The sequence below is a fragment of the Oncorhynchus gorbuscha genome, linkage group LG07 (assembly GCF_021184085.1).
Source record: "Oncorhynchus gorbuscha isolate QuinsamMale2020 ecotype Even-year linkage group LG07, OgorEven_v1.0, whole genome shotgun sequence".
Taxonomy (NCBI): Eukaryota; Metazoa; Chordata; class Actinopteri; order Salmoniformes; family Salmonidae; genus Oncorhynchus; species Oncorhynchus gorbuscha.
The window spans coordinates 67,364,450-67,389,681 of NC_060179.1; the positions used below are offsets into that span (position 1 = coordinate 67,364,450).

General features: G+C 41.7%; 1 protein-coding gene across 2 annotated transcripts in view; it reads right to left on the reverse strand.

The window, feature by feature from the left end:
* Positions 1-526: 526 nt before the first annotated feature.
* The window catches only part of oprm1 (opioid receptor, mu 1), a 31,113-nt gene continuing 6,407 nt past the window's right edge, over positions 527-25,232 (reverse strand). Inside the window, exons 2-3 of one of the 2 annotated variants that reach the window (XM_046355299.1) lie at positions 3,301-3,656; positions 527-2,472 (exon numbers count right to left, since the gene is read on the reverse strand). In XM_046355299.1, the coding sequence (XP_046211255.1) occupies positions 1,940-2,472; positions 3,301-3,656 (889 nt within the window). In that variant the 3' untranslated portion in view covers positions 527-1,939. Of the gene's footprint in view, positions 2,473-3,288; positions 3,657-25,232 lie in introns of both variants that reach the window. The other variant, XM_046355298.1, reaches the window with a different exon arrangement.

Sequence of the window (25,232 nt, forward strand, 5' to 3'; positions counted from 1 at the left end):
TAATGCTGAAACATAAGGTGATGGCGGCGGATGAATGGCATGACAATGGGCCTCATGATCTTGTCACGGTATCTCTTTGCATTCAAATTTCCATCAATAAAATGTAATTGTGTTAGTTGTCTGTAGCTTATGCCTGCCCATACCATAACCTCACCGCCACCATGGGGCACTTTTTTCGTCAGCAAACTGCTCGCCCACACAACACCATACATGTGGTCTGCGGTTCCCAGGCCGGACCTACTGCCAAATTCTCTAAAACGACGTTGGAGGCGGCTTATGGTAGAGAAATTAATATTAAATTCTCTGGCAACAGCTTTGGTGGACATTCCTGCAGGCAGCATGCCAATTGCACACTCCCTCAAAACTTGAGACATCTGTGGCACTGTGGTGTTTGACAAAATTGCAAATGTTAGAGTGGCCTTTTATTTTCCTCAGCACAAGGTGCACCTGTGTACTGATCATGCTGTTTAGCTTCTTGATATGCCACACCTGTCAGGTGGATGGATCATCTTGGCAAAGGGGAAATGCTCACTAGCAGGGATGTAAACACATTTCTGCACAAATTTTTGAGAAATACGTTTTTTTGTGCACATGGAACATTTCTGGGTTCACCACTTTACATGTTGCGTTTATATTTTTGTTCAGTGTACTGTACTTTTCAATACTTTTTTAGCCAGTACTTCTGAAAGTAGAGCTCACGAGCCAAAACTGTTTTCCGAAAATTGCGTACTGTCACATATGTGCAAATATGTGCACCACGTCATTGCTGTTTCCCTCTGCTCTGCTGTGGGTGAATCGCGTGCATCTTGATAGCGGTCACTCATATGGTGAGGGGTTGAAGCTCATTGGCTGAAACTTGAAATGCTAGGGGGCTGGCCCACACGGGGGAAAATGTAGGGAACAAGGCGCAGCACAGTTTCCAGAAAATAGCCCCTTTCCAACTAAGGATTTCGTGACTAATTGACGTAAAACAGGACTTCTGCTCATAGATTATGGATTTATGAACTACACATTTGCAAACCCAGCCCAAAGTGAGAGGTTTAAAAAATACTTAGTAGTCACCAAAGTCACCATGTCTTTTTTCACCAAAGTCACCATGTCTTTAATTAAGCATGTATTTGAACCCAGGTCTGCCACAACCCAATGGTTAGGACTTTATCTCTGTAAACTTGCAAGCACTGTAATATATCAGTTTTAAATATCAATAAATATTTCAGTTACTTGACGTTGATAAAGCAGCATTATCATGTTGATGGAACATTTTGCAGGTGAGCAAGTTCTGCCAAGCACTGTTAAAAATGACAAACAGTATTCAATAGAATATCTGATAATAACTAAATGTAATCATATATATATTTTTTTATCACTTTCAGTTTGGATATTTTGCAGGGCTACATTAAAGGCAATTCACATACACATACAATACATAACAATTTAGCACAGATCATATAACATATAAAAGCAGCTATACACAGCTTTAAAGCTGCAGTCTGTGATTGGTAGGCTACATCAATTTTCTGACTTAAATTAATTATATATAGCCATTGACTCTTGAAGCAAACAATAATGTAATTGTAATCAAACAATGTACAACTTCAAAACATGGCCAATTTATAATTTTCAGTATACCAGTCTAAAAGGATAGCCTACTGTGTACATAACAGCTGATGTTGGTTCATTTCAGTGTTCAGCCCAAAGTTCAACATTTTAATAATGCTACCTGACAGAAAGCCTTACGCTGAGCACTATTCTACATTCAAATATTTGTCAGCCTTGCCAGAAAGAGGCGACAGCAACATAGATGCTGTCGCCAAGATGCATTTCAGCATCTACGTGTCAGAGCTTTGTGTCAGAGCACCGTGGTTACCTGGGTGACTTCCGAGATCATATCGTCGTTGGGCTGGCAGCATGAGTCTAACGACAACATCTCCATACCTAGTCATACCTCTTGATTGGACCTCTCCACCGTGTTGGCGCTGGAGTGGTGCTCGTGTTGGTGGTGGTGGCGGGTACGAGAAGAATTCTGCAGCTCCAGCATCGAAGGACTCAAGGGGATGCAGAACTCGCGAAAGCAGCGCTTGAAGTTCTCGTCCAGGAAGGCATAGAGGACGGGATTCAGGCAGCTGTTGGTGTAGCCCAGAGCGATGCAGAAGTGCCAGGTGACAGACTGCAGCAGGGAGTTGGGGATATTGATAAGGGCTTTGATGATGACGTAGATGTGGATGGGCGTCCAGCAGATGATGAAGACGGCCACCACCACTAGGACCATACGGGTGATGCGACGTAGGTTGCGGTCCTTCTCCTTGGAGCCGGACAACATGCGCACGCTCTTCAGGCGCAAGATCATTAGCCCATAGCACACGGTGATGATGAGGACGGGGATGATGAAGGCAAAGATGAAGACGCAGATCTTCAGAAGATTCTCCCAGTACCAGGATGGGTGGGGGAAGATCAAAGTGCAGTCGATGATTCCTGAAAATGTGAAGACACAGTTGAAAGAATGTAGCATATGAGGAAATCAACGCCTCACAGCAGTATTTTTCATAAGTAGATAAAACTACAGTTTATAGGCCCCAAAGCATTGCTCAAGATGATAAACATAAAAGTCAGTTATGTTTTCGTTTGTTAAACAAGCTTGTGCTGACAGCTTGTATTCCTCAGGCTGACATCAGATATATTTTCATCATGAGACTGCAAATAACACTATCTATTCTCATCTAACCAATAACAAGAGCTAAGAAGATTTTGACAGGCACTTTGAAAACCTAATTCAGGAATCAAGCATCACCAATGTTGGTGACAAGTTTCTATCCCTACTACTACTACAATTATGCACAAACTTTCTGAAAATTATACATGGTGGTAGCTGCTAGTCTATGGCCCTATATACCATATTTAAAGCATAATATTGATGACTAGATTTGGAGGCCTACATTAAGGCCAATTAGGGATGAACGCTTGCAAAACAATTTCATGAGTTTGTGTCACATGTAAACCTAAATAAAGGATCTGAAAGTGTTCTTATTGATAATAAAGACATGCTTATGATATGATAATATGATAATAAAAACATGCTTCATAGCTAACGTGGCACTCGATTTCTCTCTATGACAGACCCGGACCATGCATAGAACAGCAAAGTGCTTAAATTCCGTTGGCTTTCCGTTCACTTCACAGAAATAACTATCAAACATAATTGTTACTCTCGCTGCTGTGGTATGCTCACGAACATTACGGATAGGATATCTATAACTGAGGATAAAAGAAAAACAGCAGGGGGAAACGTACTGTCGTACTTGCCGTTATCGGTTACAGTAGTTAAGGCGGTGAACATGACAGGTAGACCGATGGCAGAGGACAGGATCCAGTTGCACACGTTGACAATCTTCGCGTTACGGGGCGTGCGGAAGTCTAGGGCCTTGACGGGGTGGCACACTGCAATGTAACGGTCAATACTCATTGTAGTCAAGGTGAAGATACTGGTGAACATGTTGTAGTAGTCGATGGATATCACTATCTTGCACAGCACGTCTCCAAACGGCCAGGTCCCCATCAGGAAGTTGACACTCTGGAAGGGCAGCGTACTGGTGGCTAGTGCATCAGCCAAGGCCAGGTTGAAGATATAGATATTTGTGGCAGTCTTCATTTTAGTGTATCTGGAAAGACAACATACAAAAATAAAAATTAAGAGACCAAATTAGGGTGGGCTTATCAGAAAACAAACAATCTGGACAGCAACTCGTCTATCGGAAAACCATTTAAAGGTAGACTCAGAAATATATTTGGTTCACTCTGCCGTTCATGGCAACGTCTTACCACTGTGTCTCAGTTACTCAGTCAAGTCATGCCTACCAGAAGAGGATTACAAAATATTGCAATGGATTTATAAGGAATTGATATTACAAACATACAGATGGATGGTGTATTGACACACAAACACAACTGTCAATTAACTACAATCCAATTTCTCTTTATGGAGAGTTACTTAGGATGATATTATTGCATTGCATGTCATGGGAGATTATAAAAATGTACACAAGTAGCTGGACAGATTCTGAGACACCATATGTGCAACACCAGGGTTGTGGGTTCGATTCCCACGGGGTACCAGTGCTAAAAACGGTATGAAAATGTATGCACTCACTACTGTTAAATTGCTCTGGATTAGAGCATCTGCTAAATGACTCAAATGTAATACAACAGTTGCACATGTCTGTTAAAGTACTCTAATAATGTTAAATAAAGAGATTATCATGGAAACGTCATTTAGCGCTCTGTTGAAACATTCTTTCCCTGAGAGAAAAGGCACCTGATAGTTCCACATGTGAAATCAGTTGTGATCTGACAAATTCACATGTTGCCATTAAGTTACTGGCAAATACACAATAACCTCTTCACAGCGCACCTCATTACTGACACATTATCTTACAAAGTTTGCAGAAGAGTCAACGTTAAAGGAGACGCTCTACTTTTATCGGCATAACCATCAAACACTTCCACAAATACACACATATTTGACCAAGTCCCCAACTATGCTAATGAGCCCCACCAGTACATTGCCCCCACCTATATTTCAAACCGGAGTGATGATCGTGCCTTATATTCAAAATATTGGGCAGAAAAATGTCCCATTATACCTACAAGGTACCAATCTGTACCATGGAGTTCATATGTGTACCTGTGAAGTGTAACTTTGATGTTTTTGTACCCCAGGTAACAACACTGTAGTGGACCCTAACCAAACCCATATTTTTTTCAGTGTGTTAATATACAGTATGTTCCAAGCAATTAGTATGAGCCTGGTGGCACTGAAGAAACATTGATGCACTCTCAACCAAGAAATGGCAAGTTCAAATTCCCAAATAATGTATACTTTATGTCAGAACTCTTCAACTGTTCCTGGAGAGCTACCCTCCTGTAGGTTTTCACTCCAACCCCCATTATAACTAACCTGGGCCCAGTTTCCCGAAGTGATGGAACTTAGGCTTACAAGTGTTCCACTTAATGCATCTTTCCTACAACGGCAGAAGATGTAACATGCGTTTCCCAAAACAAGTGGCCTGAGAGAGAGCGGTCACTAAGTGCGTCGTTGGAACATGTATCGATACTGATAAGAAAGGGAGTGCTGCTCTCGGATCAGCTTTCTCCATTCAAATCTTACCTTAACATTATAATTATTTCACAACACTGACGACGGATCAACTCCTATAGAGATGTTACCACCTACTGCTGAAAATATCAAGTCATCTTATTTTACTGCTTACCTGATAGAAATGCACTAAATCGCCGATTTGGCACACCATTGCGCACAATGCAATTTAAATAAGAATAAATCATGAAATATATTGACACAAGTTACAGACAGTAGCCTACAAGTAGCAAAACAGAACTCAATTTAACATTAAATGCCTATAGCCTACTGTATTTATAATTGCAGTCATCTTGTTTTTTTAATACGATGATTGTTTTTTTATCAATTGTGCAAAGACATTACACCTTTGTATGTGTAGTCAACTTTATTCAGAAGTTTTCGGCAGTCACAGAGAGACAGATAAACCATGTACTTTTATATTTAGTGGAGATCTTCTGAGCGTTTTCAAGCGCAACGTTAGCAAAGATGGTTTTGGGAAACAGCTCCGAGATTTAATGATACTCCTACGCAGGTTCTAACGATGAACTTAGCCTTAAGATGCTTTTGGGAAACCGGGCCAAGATTCCGTTTATCAACCTCCCAGAGTAAAATATTCTAAATGACATTTGATAATTAGGCTTTCCAAATTTCACCAAACAGTCAAACAGATCAAGAGATATAAGCATGTGCCTGCTATATCGATATTAGTTTTCTTGCATATGATGAATCTTGACAGTGTTTATAACATGTGTACCAAATGTTGTTACAATACCGATATCCTTGACTGATTTATATCCATTTATGTACCAGACCACGCCCACGGATTGTTTATTGATCCATGTTGTTTAAGATACTAGTCTGGGAAAAAAATTGTGTTGAGACCTTTGTGCATAGATGCCACATATCATGTTTTGTGCAGATTGGTAATTAGGTGCCAGAAGAGTAGCACTTTAAGTGTTTAAAAAAAATGCATCATGGCCACCCTTTGGGTTCCTGAGGCAAATGTGTTCCTTATGAGGAGAAGGACCTGTGTACCAGATTTCATGACTTTAAGTCAAATGGGGTAAGGAGCATGACCTTTCAAAGTAAGCATTTTCAATCTCTTGTTATAGCGCCACCATTTGGCCAATCAGTGTAATTTGATAAATGCCAGATCTCTAATGCAAGACGCATCATTTACCCACATTTAGTCAAAATCGATCCAGTTCTGTCTGAAATATCACATTTGACTGACGCACGAATGCACTAACGTACTAGAGGCTTTCACGGGTCCAAAAAGTTGGATCCGTTCCCGAAATAGACATGGGGCTTTACCATCCGGACCCGATATGCATCAATATTTTTTTTAAATATAGAGACCCGTCCCAAATGGACCCGAGGTCAACTAGACCAGTTCCGTCTAGATCTGGCCGGATCCAGACATGAGCCGAGTGAGGGAAGCAGCAAAAACGTCATTTTGTAAGCTACTTTATTAATCAGAGCTGATACAGTGCGAGGGAGAGGAGATAGAGAGAAGTGATGCTCTAGCAGGGGCCGTGCTGTGTGACTAGGCTACTGTGAGTGTGAGCGAGTTACACAGGAACAGGGAGGAGGAGGGAGGGAGAGATGAGAGACGGCAACCAAGCAAGCTGACTTCCACTATAGTAGACTAATAGCTGCCATACTGTAGCTAGGTTACTTATCATCCAATATGATTACTTTGTACCTTTCTTGACTGTATCAACCCAGGCAAAGGTAGTTAAGATAGCTAGCTAAGGGCCTCCCGAGTGGCGCAGTGGTCTATGGCTGTGCCACTAGAGATCCTGGTTCGAGTCCAAGCCCTGTCGCAGCCGGGCCGCGACCGGGAGACCCATGGAGCGGCGCACAATTGGCCCAGCATTGTCCGGGTTAGGGAAGGGTTTGGCTGGCAGGGATGTTCTTGTCCCATTGCGCACTAGCAACTCCTGTGGCAGGCCGGACGCAATGCACGCTGAAACGGTCGCCAGGTTACGGTGTTTCCTCTAACACATTGATGTGGCTGGCTTCCGGGTTAAGCGGCATTGTGGCAAGAAGCAGTGCGGCTTGGCTGGGTTGTGTTTAGGAGGACGCATGGCTCTCGACCTTCGCCTCTCCCGAGTCCATACGGGAGTTACAGCGATGGGACAAGACTGAAAGAAAGAAAAAAAAGAAGATAGCTAGCTAGCTAACTAGGCTAATTGAGGCTGCACACACTTTCTCGCCCTACACAGTTACAAACTACAACTAAATTCAGAATATAAAGTAGCAGCCTACCTGTTGGCTCTTGGTCGTTGTAGATTATTCTCCTTTAACTTTTAATTACATCATTTTCATTTCATCTGAGTAGATATCTCCTAACTTTGCCCCAAACGGAGGCTCTATGACTGTAGCCTATTGCTGTTTTGAAGACTTATGATTGACCAACCACAAAAATAAGCTACACGCACTACTCTCGTGAAAAGCAAAGAACGGCAGCATAAATGATACCATCTTTCTCTCTTGCTCTCTCTCTCTACTGCAGAAGTCGCGTTTGGATCTGCATTGGTCTTTCCGGACAAGTCAGTTAAAATTACACTTAAAAGGTAATTTACACTTGAGCTGACATCAGCAGGGTTTACAGTGAATGCAATCTCCGAGAACGTCAGGGAAATTGCCTTGTCGATCCTGCATTGCACATGGATTGAATCCTGGCTGAAGATTGAGATAGCTGGGGCATGTATGCCAAAATAAATCAAACTATTTTACTTTAAAAGATAACTCCTTCTTTGTCAGCTATGTTTGCAGTTTGAGCATGGAGTCATGCATTGTACATAAGCCATGGATGTAAACACGGAACTGGATGCCTTGACCTTTAAGCATAACATTGTCTGCTAATGCACAGTCGGTGTCTGAGGGATGTTTTGTATTGCACATTCTGGAACATAAAATTGCTGTCTATAACAAGACCATAAAACACAGCTGGGGTTAATTGTTGATCATGTCTGTCTTCTGTGTGAAGCTCGAGTCTCCCAGACAAAAAATGATGATTACCTAACAGTTCCAGTGAGATAAACTGAAAATATGGCTCCCAATATAAGGGGAAATAATATTGGGCAGCAGCTAGTATTCCTGGGGTATAAAAATATTGAGGCACTTACATCACAGAAAAAAAAAAACAGTACATCATATAACTTTATTACACCACTACATATCTACAATATAAAATATATAATACTACCATACAACAATATTACAATGTGAAAGGGAAAGGAGGATACCTAGTCAGTTGCACTCAACCAAAATGTGTCTCCTGCAGTTAACCCAAACCCTCTGAATCAGAGTTGCAGGGGGCTGCCTTAATCGACGTCCACTTTATCAGTGCCCGCGGAGCAGTTGTTATTGGGGCAAGAATGGCAGATTTTTCCACCTTGTGTAGAATCCATGTGCTAGCGTGTGTGTGTGTGTGTGTGTGTGTGTCTGTGTGTGTCTCGTCACAGTCATCTTTGTTCCATAAGGTGTAGTTTTATCTGTTTTTAAATCAGATTTTACTGCATGCATGAGTTACTTGATGTGGAATAGAGTTCCATGTAATCATGGCTCTGTGTAGTACTGTTTGTTTATCAGAGTCTGTTCTGGAATTGGGGACTGTGAAGAGACCCCTTGTGGCATGTCTTGTGGGGTATGCATGGGTGTCTGAGCTGTGTTCTAGTCGTTTGAATAGACAGCTCAGTGCTTTCAACATGTCAATACCTCTCACAAAGACAAGTAGTGATTCAGCCAATCTATCCTCTACATTGAGCCAGGAGAGAGTACATGCATGCTATTGATGTTAGCTCTCCATATATATTTAAGGGACAGTTGTGCTGCTCTGTTCTGGGACAACTGTAATTAGCCTATATCCCTCTTTGTGGCACTTGACCATATGCCTGGGCAGTAGTCCAGGTGCGACAAAACTCGGGCCCGTATGAGTTTTTTTGGTGATATCAATGTCAAGAAAGAAGAGTAGAGTTTTATTGTCCAATCTCAGCTACTGTTGTATCAATATGTTTCGACCATAACATCCAGAGTTACTCCCAGCAGTTTAGTCTCTTCAACTTGCTCAATTTCCACATTATTCATTACAATATTTAGTTGAGGATTTAGGGTTTAAAATCAAATCAAATTTTATTGGTCACATACACATGTTCAGCAGGTTTCCTCCAAATACAATGAGCAATATACTGAGCAAAAACATAAAACGCACACATGACTGGGAATACAGATATGCATTTGTTGTTCACAGATACCTTTAAAACAATGGATCTCATCACAGTATTTCTATGCATTAAAATTGCCATTGATAAAATGCAATTGTGTTTGTTGTCCGTAGCTTATGCCTGCCCATATCATAACACCACCGACACCATGGGGCACTCTGTTCACAGCGAAGACATCAGCAAACTGCTCTCACACTTGACACCATACACGTGGTTGTAACGGCGTTCTTCGTTTGTCGAAAGAGAGTCGGACCGAAATGCAGCGTGGTTGTTACTCATGATCTTTAATGAAGGATTGCGATACATGAACATAACTTATACAAAAACAACAAAACGAAACGTGAAACCTAATTACAGCCTATCTAGTGAAACTACACAGAGACAGGAACAATCACCCACGAAATACACAGTGAAACCCAGGCTACCTAAATACGGTTCCCCATCAGAGACAACAAGAATCACCTGACTGATTGAGAATCGCCTCAGGCAGCCAAGCCTATACTAGACACACCCCTAATCAACCACAATCCCAATGCCTACAAAAACCCCAATAAGACAATACAATAACCCCATGTCACACCCTCGCCTGAACAAAATAATAAAGAAAACACAAAATACTAAGACCAAGGCGTGACAGTGGTCTGCAGTTGTAAGGTTGATTGGACGTACTGCCAAATTCTCCAAAACGATGTTGGAGAAGGCTTATGGAAGAGAAATTAATATGAAATTCTCTGGCCACAGCTCTGGTGGACATTCCTGCAGTCAGCATGCCAATTGCACACTCCTTGAGACATCTGTGGTAATTGTGTTGTGTGACAAAACCGCACATTTTAGAGTAGCCTTTTATTATCCCCAGCACAACATGCAAGCTGTTTAATCAGCTTCTCAGATGGATGGATCATCTTGGCAAAGGAGAAATGCTCACTAACAGGGATGTAATCAAATTTGTGCTAAACATTTTAGAAAAATAAGCTTTTTGTGAGTATGGAACATTTCTGGGATCTTTTATTTCAGCTCATGAAACATAACATGTTGCAGTTATATTTTTGTTCAGTGTATTTAATATCTTATTACTTGTTCAGTGCATCTTATTACTTGTTCAGTGTATCTTATTACTTGCCACCAATTCTAAAGCTGTCTGCAGCTCTTTGATAAGTGTTGCAGTGATTTCACTTGCTGTGGTAGTTCATGTGTATAATGTTGAGTCATCAGTGTCCATAGACACACAGGCTTTACTCAGTGCCAGTGGCAGGTCATTAGTGATTTAAAAAAGTAAAGGGCCTAGATAACTACACTGGGGAATACCTGTCTCTACCTGGATTATGTTGGAGATGCTTCCATTAAAGAACACCCTCTGTGTTCTGTTAGACAGGTAACTCAATCCATGATATAGCAGGGGATGTAAAGCCAAAACACATACATTTTTCCAGCAGCAGATAATGATTGATAATGTCAAAAGCTGTACTGAAGTCTAACAGCTTCAACAAGCATCTTATTATCAATGTAGTTCAGCCAATAAAATAAAATCTAATTGTATTTGTCATATGCACTGAATACAACAGGTATTACCGTGAAGTGCTTACTTACAAGCCCTTAACAAACAATACAGTTCAAGAAACTGTCACATTCTGACCTTAGTTCTTTTGTTAAGTCTTTGTTTTAGGTTGGTCAGGGCATGAGTTGGGGTGGATTGTCTATGTTCGTTTTTCTATGTTGTGTTTTGCGTTTGGGCTGGTTAAGAAAATATTTACCAAATCATTTTTTTGAGGGGGGTCAATGTAAATAGTATGGGTGGCCACTTGATTAATTAATTGTTAGCTTGGGGGTAGAAGCTGTTAAGGAGCCTTTTGGTCCGAGACTTGACGCTCCGGTACCGCTTGCCGTGCGGTAGCAGAGAGAACAGTCTATGACTTGGGTGACTGGAGTCTTTGACAATTTTTTGGGCCTTCCTCTGACACGGCCTAGTAGATAGGTCCTGGATGTCAGGGAGCTTTGCCACAGTGATGTACTGGGCCATACGCATTACCCTCAGTAGCGCCTTACGGTCAGATGCCGAGCAGTTGCCATACCAGGCGGTGATGCAACCGGTAAGGATGATCTTGATGGTGCAGCTTTAGATGTTTTTGAGGATCTGGGGACCCATGTAAAATATTTTCAGTCTCCTGAGGGGGGAAAGGCATTGTCGTGGCCTCTTAATGTCTTGATGTGTTTGGACCATAATAGTTCATTGGTGATATGGACACCAAGGAACTTGAATCTCTCAACCCCCTCCACTTTAGCCCTGTCAAAGTTAATGGGGGCCTGTCCAGCCCTCCTTTTCCTACAGTCCACAATCAGCTCCTTTGTCTTGCTCACATTGAGGGAGAGGTTGTTGTCCTGGCACCACACTGCCAGGTCTCTGACCTCCTCCCTATAGGCTGTCTCATAGTTTTTGATGATCAGGCCTACCACTCTCGTCAGCAAACTTAATGATGTTGTTGGAGTCGTGCTTGGCCATGCTGTTGTGGGTGAACAGGGATTACAGGGGCCCCATGGTAAATGGTAATGACTACAGGGGCCTTACCACCTGGGGGTGGCCCGTCAGGAAATCCAGGATCCAATTTGCAGAGGGAGGTGTTTATTTTACCTCTGGTTACACATGTGACATGCTGGTAGAAATGAGGTCAAATGGTTTTAAGTTTACCTGCATTAAAGTCCCCGGCTACTAGGTGCAGCGCATCTGAATGAGCATTTTCTTGTTTGCTTATGGTCTTATATAGTTGGTTGATAGACGGCAACAAATAATATAGATGAGAACTTTCTTGTTAGATAGTGTGGTCTACAACTTATCATGAGGTATTCTGCCTTAGGCAAGCTATATCTCGGGACTTCTTCACCGGACGTGCTACCTGTCCCAGACCTGCTGTTTTCAACTCTCTACAGACAGCAGGAGTGGTAGAGATACTCTCAATGATCGGCTATGAAAAGCTAACTGACATTTACTCCTGAGGTGCTGACCTTTTGCACCCTCGACAACTACTGTGATTTTTATTAGTTGACCATGCTGGTCATTTATGAACATTTGAACATCTTGGCCATGTTCTGTTATAATCTCCACCTGGCACAGCCAGAAGAGGGCTGGCCACCCCTCATAGCCTGATTCCTCTCTAGGTTTCTTCCTAGGTTTTGGCCATTCTAGGGAGTTTTTCCTAGCCACCGTGCTTCTACACCTGCATTGCTTGCTGTTTGGGGTTTTAGGCTGGATTTCTGTACAGCACTTTGAGATATCAGCTGATGTACGAAGGGCTATATAAATATATTTGATTTGATAATGAGACATCCGCACCAGTGTAACTGACAGTTAACCTGTATATCTGTGTCGTTGTTTTTTTGTTTGAATTGTTTACGTGTTCGAAATGATAAGACAAGCGGAACTAAGTAGCTAATAACTGTTGTAACGGAGATCATTATTGTAGCAACACCATTTGGAGGGAAGGCAATCCCGCGCTGTGTTAGCTAAATTTTCATGTCATCGGGTGTAGTTCGTAAAGGTTGAAGTGTGTATGTTAGGATGGTAACGTTGTAATAATTAAGGATGAAGTGTGAATTCATGCCAGGAACAATAAGTGTGAAGTTTGATTTCCTACCTTCTGTAATAAGCAACCAATGAGGTATTTTTCCTTTATTCATGTGTTTAATCTGATACTGTTACAGCTCCGGCTAAACTGTTTATGTATGTAAGCACTTCAGAGTTATACCAAGCTAATAAGTCACTCGTAAGATAAGGTTGTAAGAGTGTGCTTAACTTATAGTTCTCACGGAAGGTGATAATTCTGACTAAAACTACAGAATAAACCCGCCAGTTAAAATCAAGTAACGGTTGTGCTCGTGGTTACTGGAGGGAGCTACAACCATCTATATTCAGTCATTTGTCTAAGTGCCATACATGTTGAGTGCCCTTCCCTAAAAGCCAAATGATAATTTGTTTACTGTGAAATAGTATTGTATCTGGTGAAATACAATATTTTCCAAAAGTTTACTAAAGGTTGTTAGCAGGCTGATTAGTCAGCTGTTTAAGCAAAGGTCAAATTGGATGGAAACAGAAGAGAAGTTCAGAAGCCCGTTCAGTAATGGGCGACAAGTAATGGGCTACAGTGACAGCAATGGTTCAAGTTCCTCTTCATATCACATGCTATATGCTACTACGCTCATCCTGTCACTCACACAAGAAATAAACGTTTTGCATTATTTACACAGGATAAGCACAGATTGTAAATAGCCCTCAAACAGAATCCCTTTAAACTAGTATTAGTAACCTTTTTCAAGTAAGATATTTGTTCCTGGGTTTAGACAACAAGCCAATTATAAGTAGAGCAAATATTGTTGAAGAATCAAAAGTCTTTCTCTTAAGTTGAATGCATTTAGCAGGTTTTTCCTCATTAAGAAAATTGTCCTCATAATCAGAGATACCACAGATTAATCATCTCCCGGAATTCTTTAGTCTGGCTTTATACTCTTTAAGGTGGAGAGTGATTATTGTGGGTTAAAGGAATTATTGTGCTCTGGTGCAGCACAGAGAGATAGGATGGAAGTGGCAAGCCATCTAAAAATGGATTATTTTCCCCTCTGGAAAACATTTCTTGTGCTGTGATTTTGGTTTAGTGATTACGGGTGAGTCAGGCCCTTAGAACTGAATAGCCATCGACTGTCTATCATTTTTTTTTTCTTTTTTTTTTCTCCCCAATTTCGTGGTAACTCCCGTATGGGAGAGATGAAGGTTGAAAGTAACGGAGATCATTATTGTAGCAACACCCTTTGGAGGGAAGGCAATCCCGCACGGTCCTCTGATACACAACCCAACCAAGCCGCACTGCTTCTTAACACAGCGCGCATCCAACCCGGAAGCCAGCAGCACCAATGTGTCGGAGGAAACACTGTGCACCTGGCAACGTTGGTTAGCACGCACTGCGCCCGGCCCGCCACAGGAGTCGCTGGTGCACGATGAGACAAGAACATCCCTACCGGCCAAGCCCTCCCTAACCCGGACGACGCTAGGCCAATTGTGCGTCGCCCCACGGACCTCCCGGTCGTGGCCGGTTATGACAGAGCCTACACAGCTGGCAGTGCCCTTAACCAGTGCCCTTAACCATTGCGCCACCCGGGAGCCCCCATATGTATCATTTTTTTAGAGGAAAAATCCACATGACGCCACCACAACAACCTTTTCCCATTAACTTTGCCCATAGTGAGTCTTGCACGTCACTTGGGCCTTGTAATTTGTATAGGACAAGAAGTCGTCCACCATTTGTGACTGACCGGCTCGATTCGATCTTATGTAGCAAAATTAAGGTAGAAAATTGTCTATGATACACTACAGTTGAGGAACAATAGGAAAGTCATTCTGCTTTGAAAGTTGATAAACTTGAAATCTCACTTTTGAGAAAATGGTCCATGAATGTCCTGGTACCTGTTGGAGAGATCTTCTTTGTCTACACCCATTCAGCATCGTTCGCACCCTTCTAAGCTTTAACCCCACCCATCTCTTTAAGGATTTGCAAGTGAGGCTATGTACTAAACAACCAATGATTTCAAGATTAAAGGCTGGTTTATACAAAGGGTGTGTTTGTAAATTTAATCTGGAGTGCCAGAATGTGCTCTGGGCGTTCATAGACTCAAGCGTTGTCAGATTAGCCGTTCCTAAATTCAGAGAGTTTCGCTCTCGGAGCGCAAACTGGGAAAGGGAAAGTGGGATACCTAGTCAGTCCAACTGAATGTATTCAACTGAAATGTGTCTTCCACATTGGACACTGTGGCTCCGTCTACATATTTGCAATCAAATACCAGAATATTCTCCATCTCCTTAGCTATCATACTCTAATTCATTCAACTGATTTCAAAACTCGGTCCTCCAGAAAGTGGAGAGAAACACTTATCTACTACGTGATATATATATATTTTTTAAACTGCATTAGAAAGGATTACCTACACAAACTGACCACCTCATATTATTGACAGAAGCTTGCTACATGGCGGACCAATCCAAACTCATCTCTCGGCATGCCCAGCCCACTCATTATCTCAGCCAATCATGGCTAGCGGGAAGATTGCCTAACTTTTCTCCATGGCTAAACCAACTAGGCTTGTAATTTAACAATTGTATTTTTATTTACAGATGGCATACAAGTTTGTTATTAAGGCCCATGAAAGTTCACATGTTCCAGAAGGAATTTCTGCCCCCAAAAAACGGTTCTGATTTTTTTTAAAGTTTACGCTCAAATAGCGCTACTGTGAAGTAGTGACGTGTGACATACAGCTATTTTCCTGAAACTAGTCACATTTACATTTCAGTCAACACACTTATCCAATCGCGACTTACAGTGGAGTGTATTCATGGATGCCCAAATCATTTAGCAAGAAAATACCATATGAAATGATTTATGTTTAGTCTCTCTGCATTTCATAGTTTTCCTTCAATTCGCAAGAGGCTGAATGTCGCAAGAGGCTGAATGTATCTCACTGGAGAAAGCATCCGAGTGAGCGAAAGGCCAAAAAGAGTACGACATCGTTACCGCCCGTAGCTTTGAATGCAAGGTAAGAAAGCCAGCGAGCATTTGGCCTTCCTTGATAAAAAATTATAAAATATCAAATCAGCGTTGAGCTAAATTGAGTGAGCTCAACTGTGAAAGATCCTGGCGCATCCCCCCCAAAAAAGTGTCAAGGGAGGCTAGTTTGGATTTTGCTTCTCTCCAATCACATCACATCGAGAGCAATACGTCATTGACAGAAACAACTTGAATTGTTGCATCTCGTTCTGTTGTCCGCTAGCTAGCTAAAATTGGCCCTTTCCTAAATTAGCCATGGATGGATATATGGATTTGGACTGGTTTTACTTCATTCTCTGTACTGGCCAAAAATTATAACAGCGATTCTGATCCAACCATAAATTAATACATTGTGCACACGGCCTGAGAGGATGGAAGTTCATTATGTTTATAGATGTAGAAGGCTAATGTTAACTAGCTAATGTTGCCCATAAAAAGGAAGTTAGGCTAGCGAGCAAGCACTTTAGCCAGGTAGCCTAAGACAATAAAAAATACAAGTGTGTACTGTATGACAAAGTCATAGACCGTTTCATCGACAGGAAAGAGAGGAGGATGGCATTGGCGTTTCTCTACAAGTAGGGTGAGTCAACATGTTTTTTCTACTTGCACGCACACACACACACACACACACACACACACACACACACACACACACACACACACACACACACACACACACACACACACACACACACACACACACACACACACACACACACACACACACACACACACACACACACACACACACACACACACACACACACACACACACACAGAGAGAGAGAGAAATCAAAACCATGGACAGCCACATCATATTTAGCTTACGTTGATTGGACTACATTGTTTTTGGTATATTTTAGTTGTCACTGTAAAATACTAAGTATAGGTGATTTGATGATGTTGAAATGTTGAAGTTGAAATGGTGCTGCAATAGTGGAGGCAGCTCCTGTTTTCTTTGTGACTTGCGGTAACTCTGTTGTTCTAAATCAATAGTTGTTTAGTCGCCCCAAAATGTCCGAAACCTTAAACTTGCTTGACCATGCGGTAGGTCATGTAAGTGTTTGTAACATGCAATAAACTTTGTGGACTCTACCAGAGACGTTGCTCTCAGGTTTTGTGATGAAACAAAAGGTGTGGTTGAATTTATTCTGCCACTGTGTCTTCTTATTGTCTCTTCCTTAGGCCTAGCTATCATGGTCGCAAATGAACCGACAGGTTATTATCACAACACATAGGTTGTAATATGGCTTTTTTTCCAGCTTTTCTTCCCCAGTGATTTTACCCACGCACAACCCTGGCAACTTACAGGACCAATTCGGGTTAAGTGCCTTGGACAAAGGCACACGAATAGTTTAACCTAGTTGGCTCAGAGATTCAAACCAGCGACCTTTCAGTTACTGGCCCAACATTCTTAACCGCTAGGCTACCTGCCATCCAGCAAGGGAGTGTGTAGGAGGGAGTAAAAGGAAGGAGGCCTCCCCCATCAGCTCTGTCTATAGTTAGCGGAGACTAGTTCACTATGAAAGAGGGAGCACAGTCATCAAAGCATCTGATAAAGACAGACAGCAGCTTAACACTAAAACACTTCAGCTGCCTCATGGTAGCTGCCTCTGGAATTACTGAGTGTGATGGTCCGCATGGCTGGCAGACATGATCACAACGGTGGCAGTTACCTCGAATCTAATAGAGCAGATATCCCTGCGCAGCCAGCTGTCTTTTCTGATTCCTCAGTGCCAGCAGATGATGTCTAGTGGAACAAATTCGCAAATACTTTGGGATGTTCACCGCTGACACGTGGCTTTTGTGCATGGCGTGTTGTAAGGCCTAATGCACATGCACAGTGACAGCTGACATAGAGTAGGCGTAAACATGCCTTTTCACGGACAGCTCCATCCTCATCAGTGCCATTACAATTTATGTTGTCACTGTGAAAACATCTAGAATGTGTTTATAGGCAATAAATATACACAGCAGCTCACTATGGCATCGTATGCCAATATACAAAACATTTTAGGATTTTAGGAAATGAATGACATGAATGGTAACCCGAGTATAACTGCAGAAACAGAGCAGCAGATTAGCCTATAGCAATGAAGGCTTGTTGCTAAGGAACAACCCGGAACATGTCCTCTGACTCTGATTATCTTCTCCTGATACAGCATTCCATTACATTCAGGCCAAGACAGTGTTTCTCCAAGATTGTTTTTCAACATGGGCCTCTTTAATAATTCCAATTGAAATCAATTGTAGGGGAAACACTTGAGTTGAGTTCCTTTGGTACAAACAAGTTAAACTTCTAATGAATATTCAAATGTAAAGTGGGCAATGTATACTCTGACGTCTTTCCTTTATTTTTAATGTATTGTTTTATTTCACCTTTATTTAATCAGGTAGGCTAGTTGAGAACAAGTTCTCATTTGCAACTGTGACCTGGCCAAGATAAAGCAAAGCAGTGTGACACAGACAACAACACAGACTTACACATGGAGTAAATAATAAACAAGCCAATAACACAATAAACAAGTCAATGACACAGTAGACAAAAAAAGTATATTTAAAGTGTGTGCAAAAGGCATGAGGAGGTAGGCAATAAATAGGCCATAGGAGCGAATAGATACAATTTAGCAGATTAACACTGGAGTGATAAAGGAGCAGAAAAGTAAATAAAATAAAATTGGTATGGGGATGAGGTAGGTAGATTGGGTGGGCTATTTACAGATGGACTATGTACAGCTGCAGCGATCAGTTAGCTGCTCAGATAGTTGATGTTTAAAGTTGGTGAGGGAAATAAGTCTCCAACTTCAGCGATTTTTGCAATTCGTTCCAGTCACTGGCAGCAGAGAACTGGAAGGAAAGGTTGCCAAATGAGGTGTTGGCTTTGGGGATGATCAGTGAGATATACCTGCTGGAACGTGTGCTACGGGTGGGTGTTGTCGCAGTGGTGGGTGGTGTAAGGTGATGTGGTAACAAAATGGATGGCACTGTGACAGACTGCATCCAGTTTGCTGAGTAGAGTATTGGAAGCTATTTTGTAGATTACATCGCCGAAGTCGAGGATCGGTAGGATAGTCAGTTTTACTAGGGTAAGTTTGGTGGCGTGAGTGAAGGAGGCTTTGTTGTGAAATAGAAAGCAGATTCTAGATTCGATTTTGGATTGGAGATGTTTAATATGAGGCTGGAAGGAGAGTTTACAGTCTAGCCAGACACCTAGGTATTTATAGTTGTCCACATATTCTAGGTCGGAACCGTCCAGGGTGGTGATGCTAGTCAGGCGGGCGGGTGCGGGCTGCAAACGGTTGAAATGCATGCATTTGGTTTTACTAGCATTTAAGAGCAGTTGGAGGCCACGGAAGGAGTGTTGTATGGCATTGAAGCTTGTTTGGAGGTTAGTTAGCACAGTGTCCAAGGAAGGGCCAGAAGTATACAGAATGTATCGTCTGCGTAGAGGTGGATCAGGGAATCGCCTGCAGCAAGAGCGACATCATTGATATATACAGAGAAAAGAGTCGGCCCGAGAATTGAACCCTGTGGTATCCAGCATTTTAAAACAGAAAATCTTTGTCAAAAGGACAATACGTTATTCAGTTGGAAATGTCAAACAGTCAAAGACATGTTCTGTCAAAAAACATAATCACAAAAGCCACTGTTAATATAGGAGCCAAAGAAAGCAGTAACAAATCTGTTTATAAACTCTTTTTTTTCTGTAGTGTGACATGTTTTGTTCCGTCTCCTACACTGAATTATAATCATGTGAGTGGCAGATAAAACAAAGACAAGAGTATATAATGAGTGGAGGCCCAAAAAATATCTACATGAGTAATGCATTCATTGACAAAGCTACTATCAATCATACTGTGAATAAATGTTTACTGTTCAGGAACAGGCCTATTCTTGTCCTCATCTTACCTTGAAGAAAGACATTCCTATGGGGGGGAGGAAATGGTGGACCTATAATTGTTCACCACTGATGACCTTTCAAGACCAGTGCTTGACTTGGGCAGGAGCTCACCGGAGCTCAAATTGTCAAATTGTCTACTGCTTGAGCTCCTGTTCCGCTTCTAGAATATTATCTCAAAAGGATTATGAGACAAAAGGATTATGCACCTAAATACAAATGGTACCGGCACCCAAAATGAGTACTGGAACCTATTTCAGATCAAGTGAAGCACTGTTCAAGACCAATATTATTAATCTCCCTTAATAAAGATGGAAAGTCATTGAGTATGAGAATAAGGGCAGTGCTCCGGAAACCAAATGTGTAAGGAATCACACAGCATGCTACATCCTGTCAATAGACTTCAGGAGTTAATCATAAGGAGAGCCAACATATTGAGCGTAACACAGTGTGACATAAACTGCTTGTTGGGGATCCATAGGAGGCTGAGTTACAATGGACATCAATTTTGTGCATGTTATTTCCTGACTACAAGATGTGTACCTCCTGGAGTTTGAGAGGATGGATCAACTAAACTCTCAGAAAAAAGCATTCCAAAAAGGGTTCTTTGGCTGTCCCCATTGGAGAACAGTTTTGGTTCCATGTAGAACCCTCTGTGGAAAAGGTTCTACCTGGAACCAAACGGCTTCTCGCTGGAATCAAACAGGGTTCTTTAATGGGTTATCCTATAGGGACAGCCAAAGAACCCTTGTTGGTTCTAGATAGCATCTTTTTTTCTAGGAGTGTAGTATTAACCTGTATTTTCTGCCCATTGAAATGATTCTGTTTGGCTTAGAGTACTGTGTTATTCAAACACATTTCTAAAACCGTAGTTATCCCTACAGGACCAGCAGCACATGGCAAGTAATCTTTGAAGTGACTTATGAAACCTACTAACATCATGAAACAGGGATAGATTTTATTACTAAAGTGTTGTTGAATGATGTTGAGTAATCGATCAGGGAACACTTAGAGAAAAAGAAACCTAATGTTTTTATTTATTCTGTATCCCTTAGCTCAGAACCCTCCTTTATATAATAAATGAATTGGACCTGCTGCATTAGGCAGCTTGTGATAAGAGGACAAATGAAATGATAAATCTTTATTAATCAATATGATTTTGTTTGTGCATAGAGGGAAATTGTACCCTGAATCAATTTCCCTATCTCGCCGAGCTTTGCACATTGTACAAAATTATGATAAAAAACAAGCACTAGCCTGACAATAGGCCACCTTTTTGTTAATCAATGAACAAACATATGGCCATGAAGGATACAGGTCCATCTTGAATGCATTGTTTGTGACCCAAAAACGTAAGTGTTAACAGCAATTACGGGAATGGATCAGACGTGATTTATTGTACTGTAAGATAGGAAACACGCTCTGCTCTTGCAGGTAGGCTGACTCTAGGAAGGGATGGTCGGAGAGAACACATCGGTGTCTCCATGACAACAAACAGCACTTACTATTTTCCCTGCGGTTTCCTGCAGTTCTAGAATTGATTTATCACATTAGCGTGCAGATATCATTCTGTGGGTGACACAACTTGTCATTTGTTTGTGCTTGTGAGAGTTCCTGGATGTAAGCACTGATCTGGTGGAACTTGTGGGTGGGTCAGGTGTCGTTGCTAATGGCATGAACGTTATCCACCATGTAGGTGCTGACACTCAGCAAAGACCAAGAAAGGTTAAAAAGGTATATTAACTTAAGATAGTTTGGGTTGATCTGCACTTAGGAAGGATCCAGTTTTGAGATGGGAATGATTAGCCTGATTTTGCGTAAATCATGCATTGATGTCAATGCAAGAATTGCACGAGTAATGAGCAAAGCTACTTGTCTTTAAAAATTGTTTTTATCATAATGAATATCAGTTCAACACCTGCTCATTGGAGCAGTGGCTTAGTGCAATTTCGCAAGTCTCACCGCAATGTCAGAGCAAGGTATCCGCTATCACACCATGTAAAGTAAAAACTTTAAAAAATATATAAATTGCAACTAAGTGGATTTATGTCAACTCTGTCAGACACATTAAACAGCATTTCATTTGTTCAACTATTGTCCAAATGTTTAAAGGTATTGATTGTTTATTTCTAACATTAGATATTTAATACAAATACAAATGTGCAAACTTATTTTTGTTTTGTTTTATAGCACTATTAAATCCTCCAGGGTTAATTTCATTAGCATTTGTGCCATCATTTTCTACATTTAGAACATAAAACATTTATACAGCAAACATGATCCCTTAGGTTTAGCACAGGAAATACTACCATTGTTTAAGCATATATTGCAGACCGGGGGTTAGCCATCAGTGATGGAATTGACAACAGATACTCAAAACAGACATATTTTTGCCTCTAAAAATAAAAGTTCAAAACAAACATTTGTAAAATATGGAAAATTACTATTTTGAAAATCCCCAAATGAAAACATAACCAAAAATCTGACGGAGTTGATGTTTTGCAGGGTTGACAAAAATCGCTTTTTCTTCTTCATTCAAGTGTTATACACGGTCTCATTTTTTGCTTAATAAATCTAAAACCTAATTAACTGTAACAAATTTTTACCAAAATGTATATTCTATTTCAATATATCTGGCAGATGGAGTGACAGTTTATGGTTGTGACCATGGTGATTCCAATAGTAGAAAACTTTACAGACTAAGAGTGGTCCTGTGGCACTACATGTATTGAGGGGTCCTTATGGTATAGCTGACCCTGCTCATTCCTGATTCATTTAGGATTTTAGACCAATCTGACAGAGTAAATCAAATCTCTGAACACAACTTTTAGGAATGAAACGGAAATTAACAATATTTTGTATGTGAAAGTATTTAGAGAATTCCCCAAACAAATATTTTATTTTATAAAATGCCCCTAAATGTAAACAGTAAACTCAAATAATGCAACAAAATAAAAAATGTCAACTGTAAAAATAAGGTTTCAATGCCAGACAAAGGATTGTCCCGACTTTCAAGAATACCTGAGCTAATTTCCTGCTATTCTACTGTCACGCCCTGGTCGAAGTATTTTGTGTTTATCTTTATGTATTGGGTCAGGCCAGGGTGTGTGCGGTATCTAGGAAAGTCTATGGCTGTCTGGAGTGGTTCTCAATCAGAGGCAGGTGTTTATCGTTGTCTCTGATTGGGAACCATATTTAGGCAGCCATATTCTTTGAGTTTGTCGTGGGTGATTGTCCTTAGTGTCTTTGTTCCTGTCGCTGTGTTAGTTGACAAGTATAGGCTGTTTCGGTTTTCGTTACGTTTATTGTTTTGTAGTGTTTTGTGTTAATTCGTGTTTACGTTTGTTGATTAAACATGGATTGCAATCTACACGCTGCGGTTTGGTCCGAATCTCCATCACACCAAGAGAACCGTTACATCTACACATTTTGCCATGAAGCTGAGACACAGTGTCTCAATCTTGGCACTCCGCCACCACTGTAAAAAATATTTTGGAAGCTATAGAAATGCATTTATTGTCATCTTAATGCAAACATTTAAATTATCGTATGTGAGCTAAACATTTTTTCTTTTTAAAGCCAAAATATATATTTTTAAATGTATAATTTTGAGAGATTACTAAAGTTACTGTCTCCACTACAACAAATCAATACTTATACATGTAATTCAAACATTTAATTGAAATACTGTAAAATTCCATTCATTCCTATGGAGGACTGCTTCTACTGGTAAGGGCCAATATGGCCGACCGGTGGCTTCAAAGTAATCCAGGGTTAATATACATCATTGGCTACACCAGTGCATTGGGTTAGATGGAGGACTTTGAGTGTATTCTGAATTTCCCAAGGGAGTTGACTCTCACGGTTGTGCTTACAGTAGCTTACATGCCTCAGGGTCATAGTGAAGCAGTGAAGAGTGGCAATATGGGGGGAACACCATACCGAAACTTGTGCTGTGGATTAACGAATGTATTCTTATTGAACAAGTTCAGCTAGTAGTACGTCTGAATAAGACTGAACTCGACCCAGGACTCTTAGACTACTGTATGTCATCAGCAGAGATCAGTTGGTCATCACATCCTCTTATTCAAAGAATAAATGAAGCAGGTGAATGCTTATGTACTACTAATCCTACTACAAACACCCCCGGCTGAGGAAGACATTTCTGAGTAACATCGTTGATTTACGGTTGACTTTGACCTTTTGGGATTGTGACTGGGGAATGGTGATGCTCCAATGATTCAAGGCTTTGTTGTGTTTCTGACATTTTCCATCCCTCTCTTAATTCAGGCCGTTATCCCCACCTGCTTCAAGATGTCAATTACCATCCCATGCCCAAGAAAGGGAAAGTAACTGAACTGACTGACTACCGATCCGTAGCACTCACTTCCGTCATCATGAAGTACTTTGAAAGGCTAGTCAAAGACTACATCACCTTCTCCCTCCCTGAAAAACTCTACCCTCACCAATTTGCCTACTGCCCCAACAGATCCAAGGATGACGCAATCGCCATTGCCTTGCACACTGCTCTCACCCACCTGGACAATAGGGATGCATGTGAGGATGTTCGTCTTGGACTACAGCTCTGCATTCAATACCATAGTGCTTTCTAAGCTCACCACAAAACTCACAGCCCTGGGACTGACCTCCTTCCTATGCAACTGGGTCCTGGACTTCCTGATGGGCCGCCCCCAGGTAGTGAAGGTAGGCAACATTATCTCCTCCATACTGATCCTGAACACGGGGGCCCCACAACGCTGCATCCCCAGTCCCCTGCTGTACTCCCTGTATACCCACTACTACATGGCCTCACACAGTTCCAACTTCATCATCAAGTTCGCTGACGTCACGACAGTAGTAGGCCTGATTACCAACAACGACGAGACGGCCTACCGACAAAAGGTAGACATCGGTGCCAGGTAACCAACCTCTCCCTCAACATCAGCAAAACAAAGGAGTGGATTGTTGATTTCAGGAAGTACCAGCTGAGCACGCCCCCATACTCACCAACGGGGCCGCCGTGAAGACTGTCAAAAATGTCAAGTTTAGGCCTCCCGAGTGGCGGAGTAGTCTAAGGCACCACTGTGCCACTAGAGATCCTGGTTCAAGTCCAGGCTCTGTCGCACAATTGGCCCAGCGTCGTCCGAGTTAGGGGAGGGTTTGGCCGGCAGGGATGTCCTTGTCCCATCGCGCTCTAGCGACTCCTGTGGCGGACCAGGCGCAATGCACGCTAACACGGTCGCCAGGTGTACAGTGTTTCCTCTGACACATTGGTGCGGCTGGCTTCCGGGGTTAAGCGGGCATTGTGTCAAGAAGCAGTGCGGCACGCCTGGGTTGTGTTTCGGAGGACGCACGGCTCTCAACCTTTGCCTCTCCCAAGTCCAAACAGG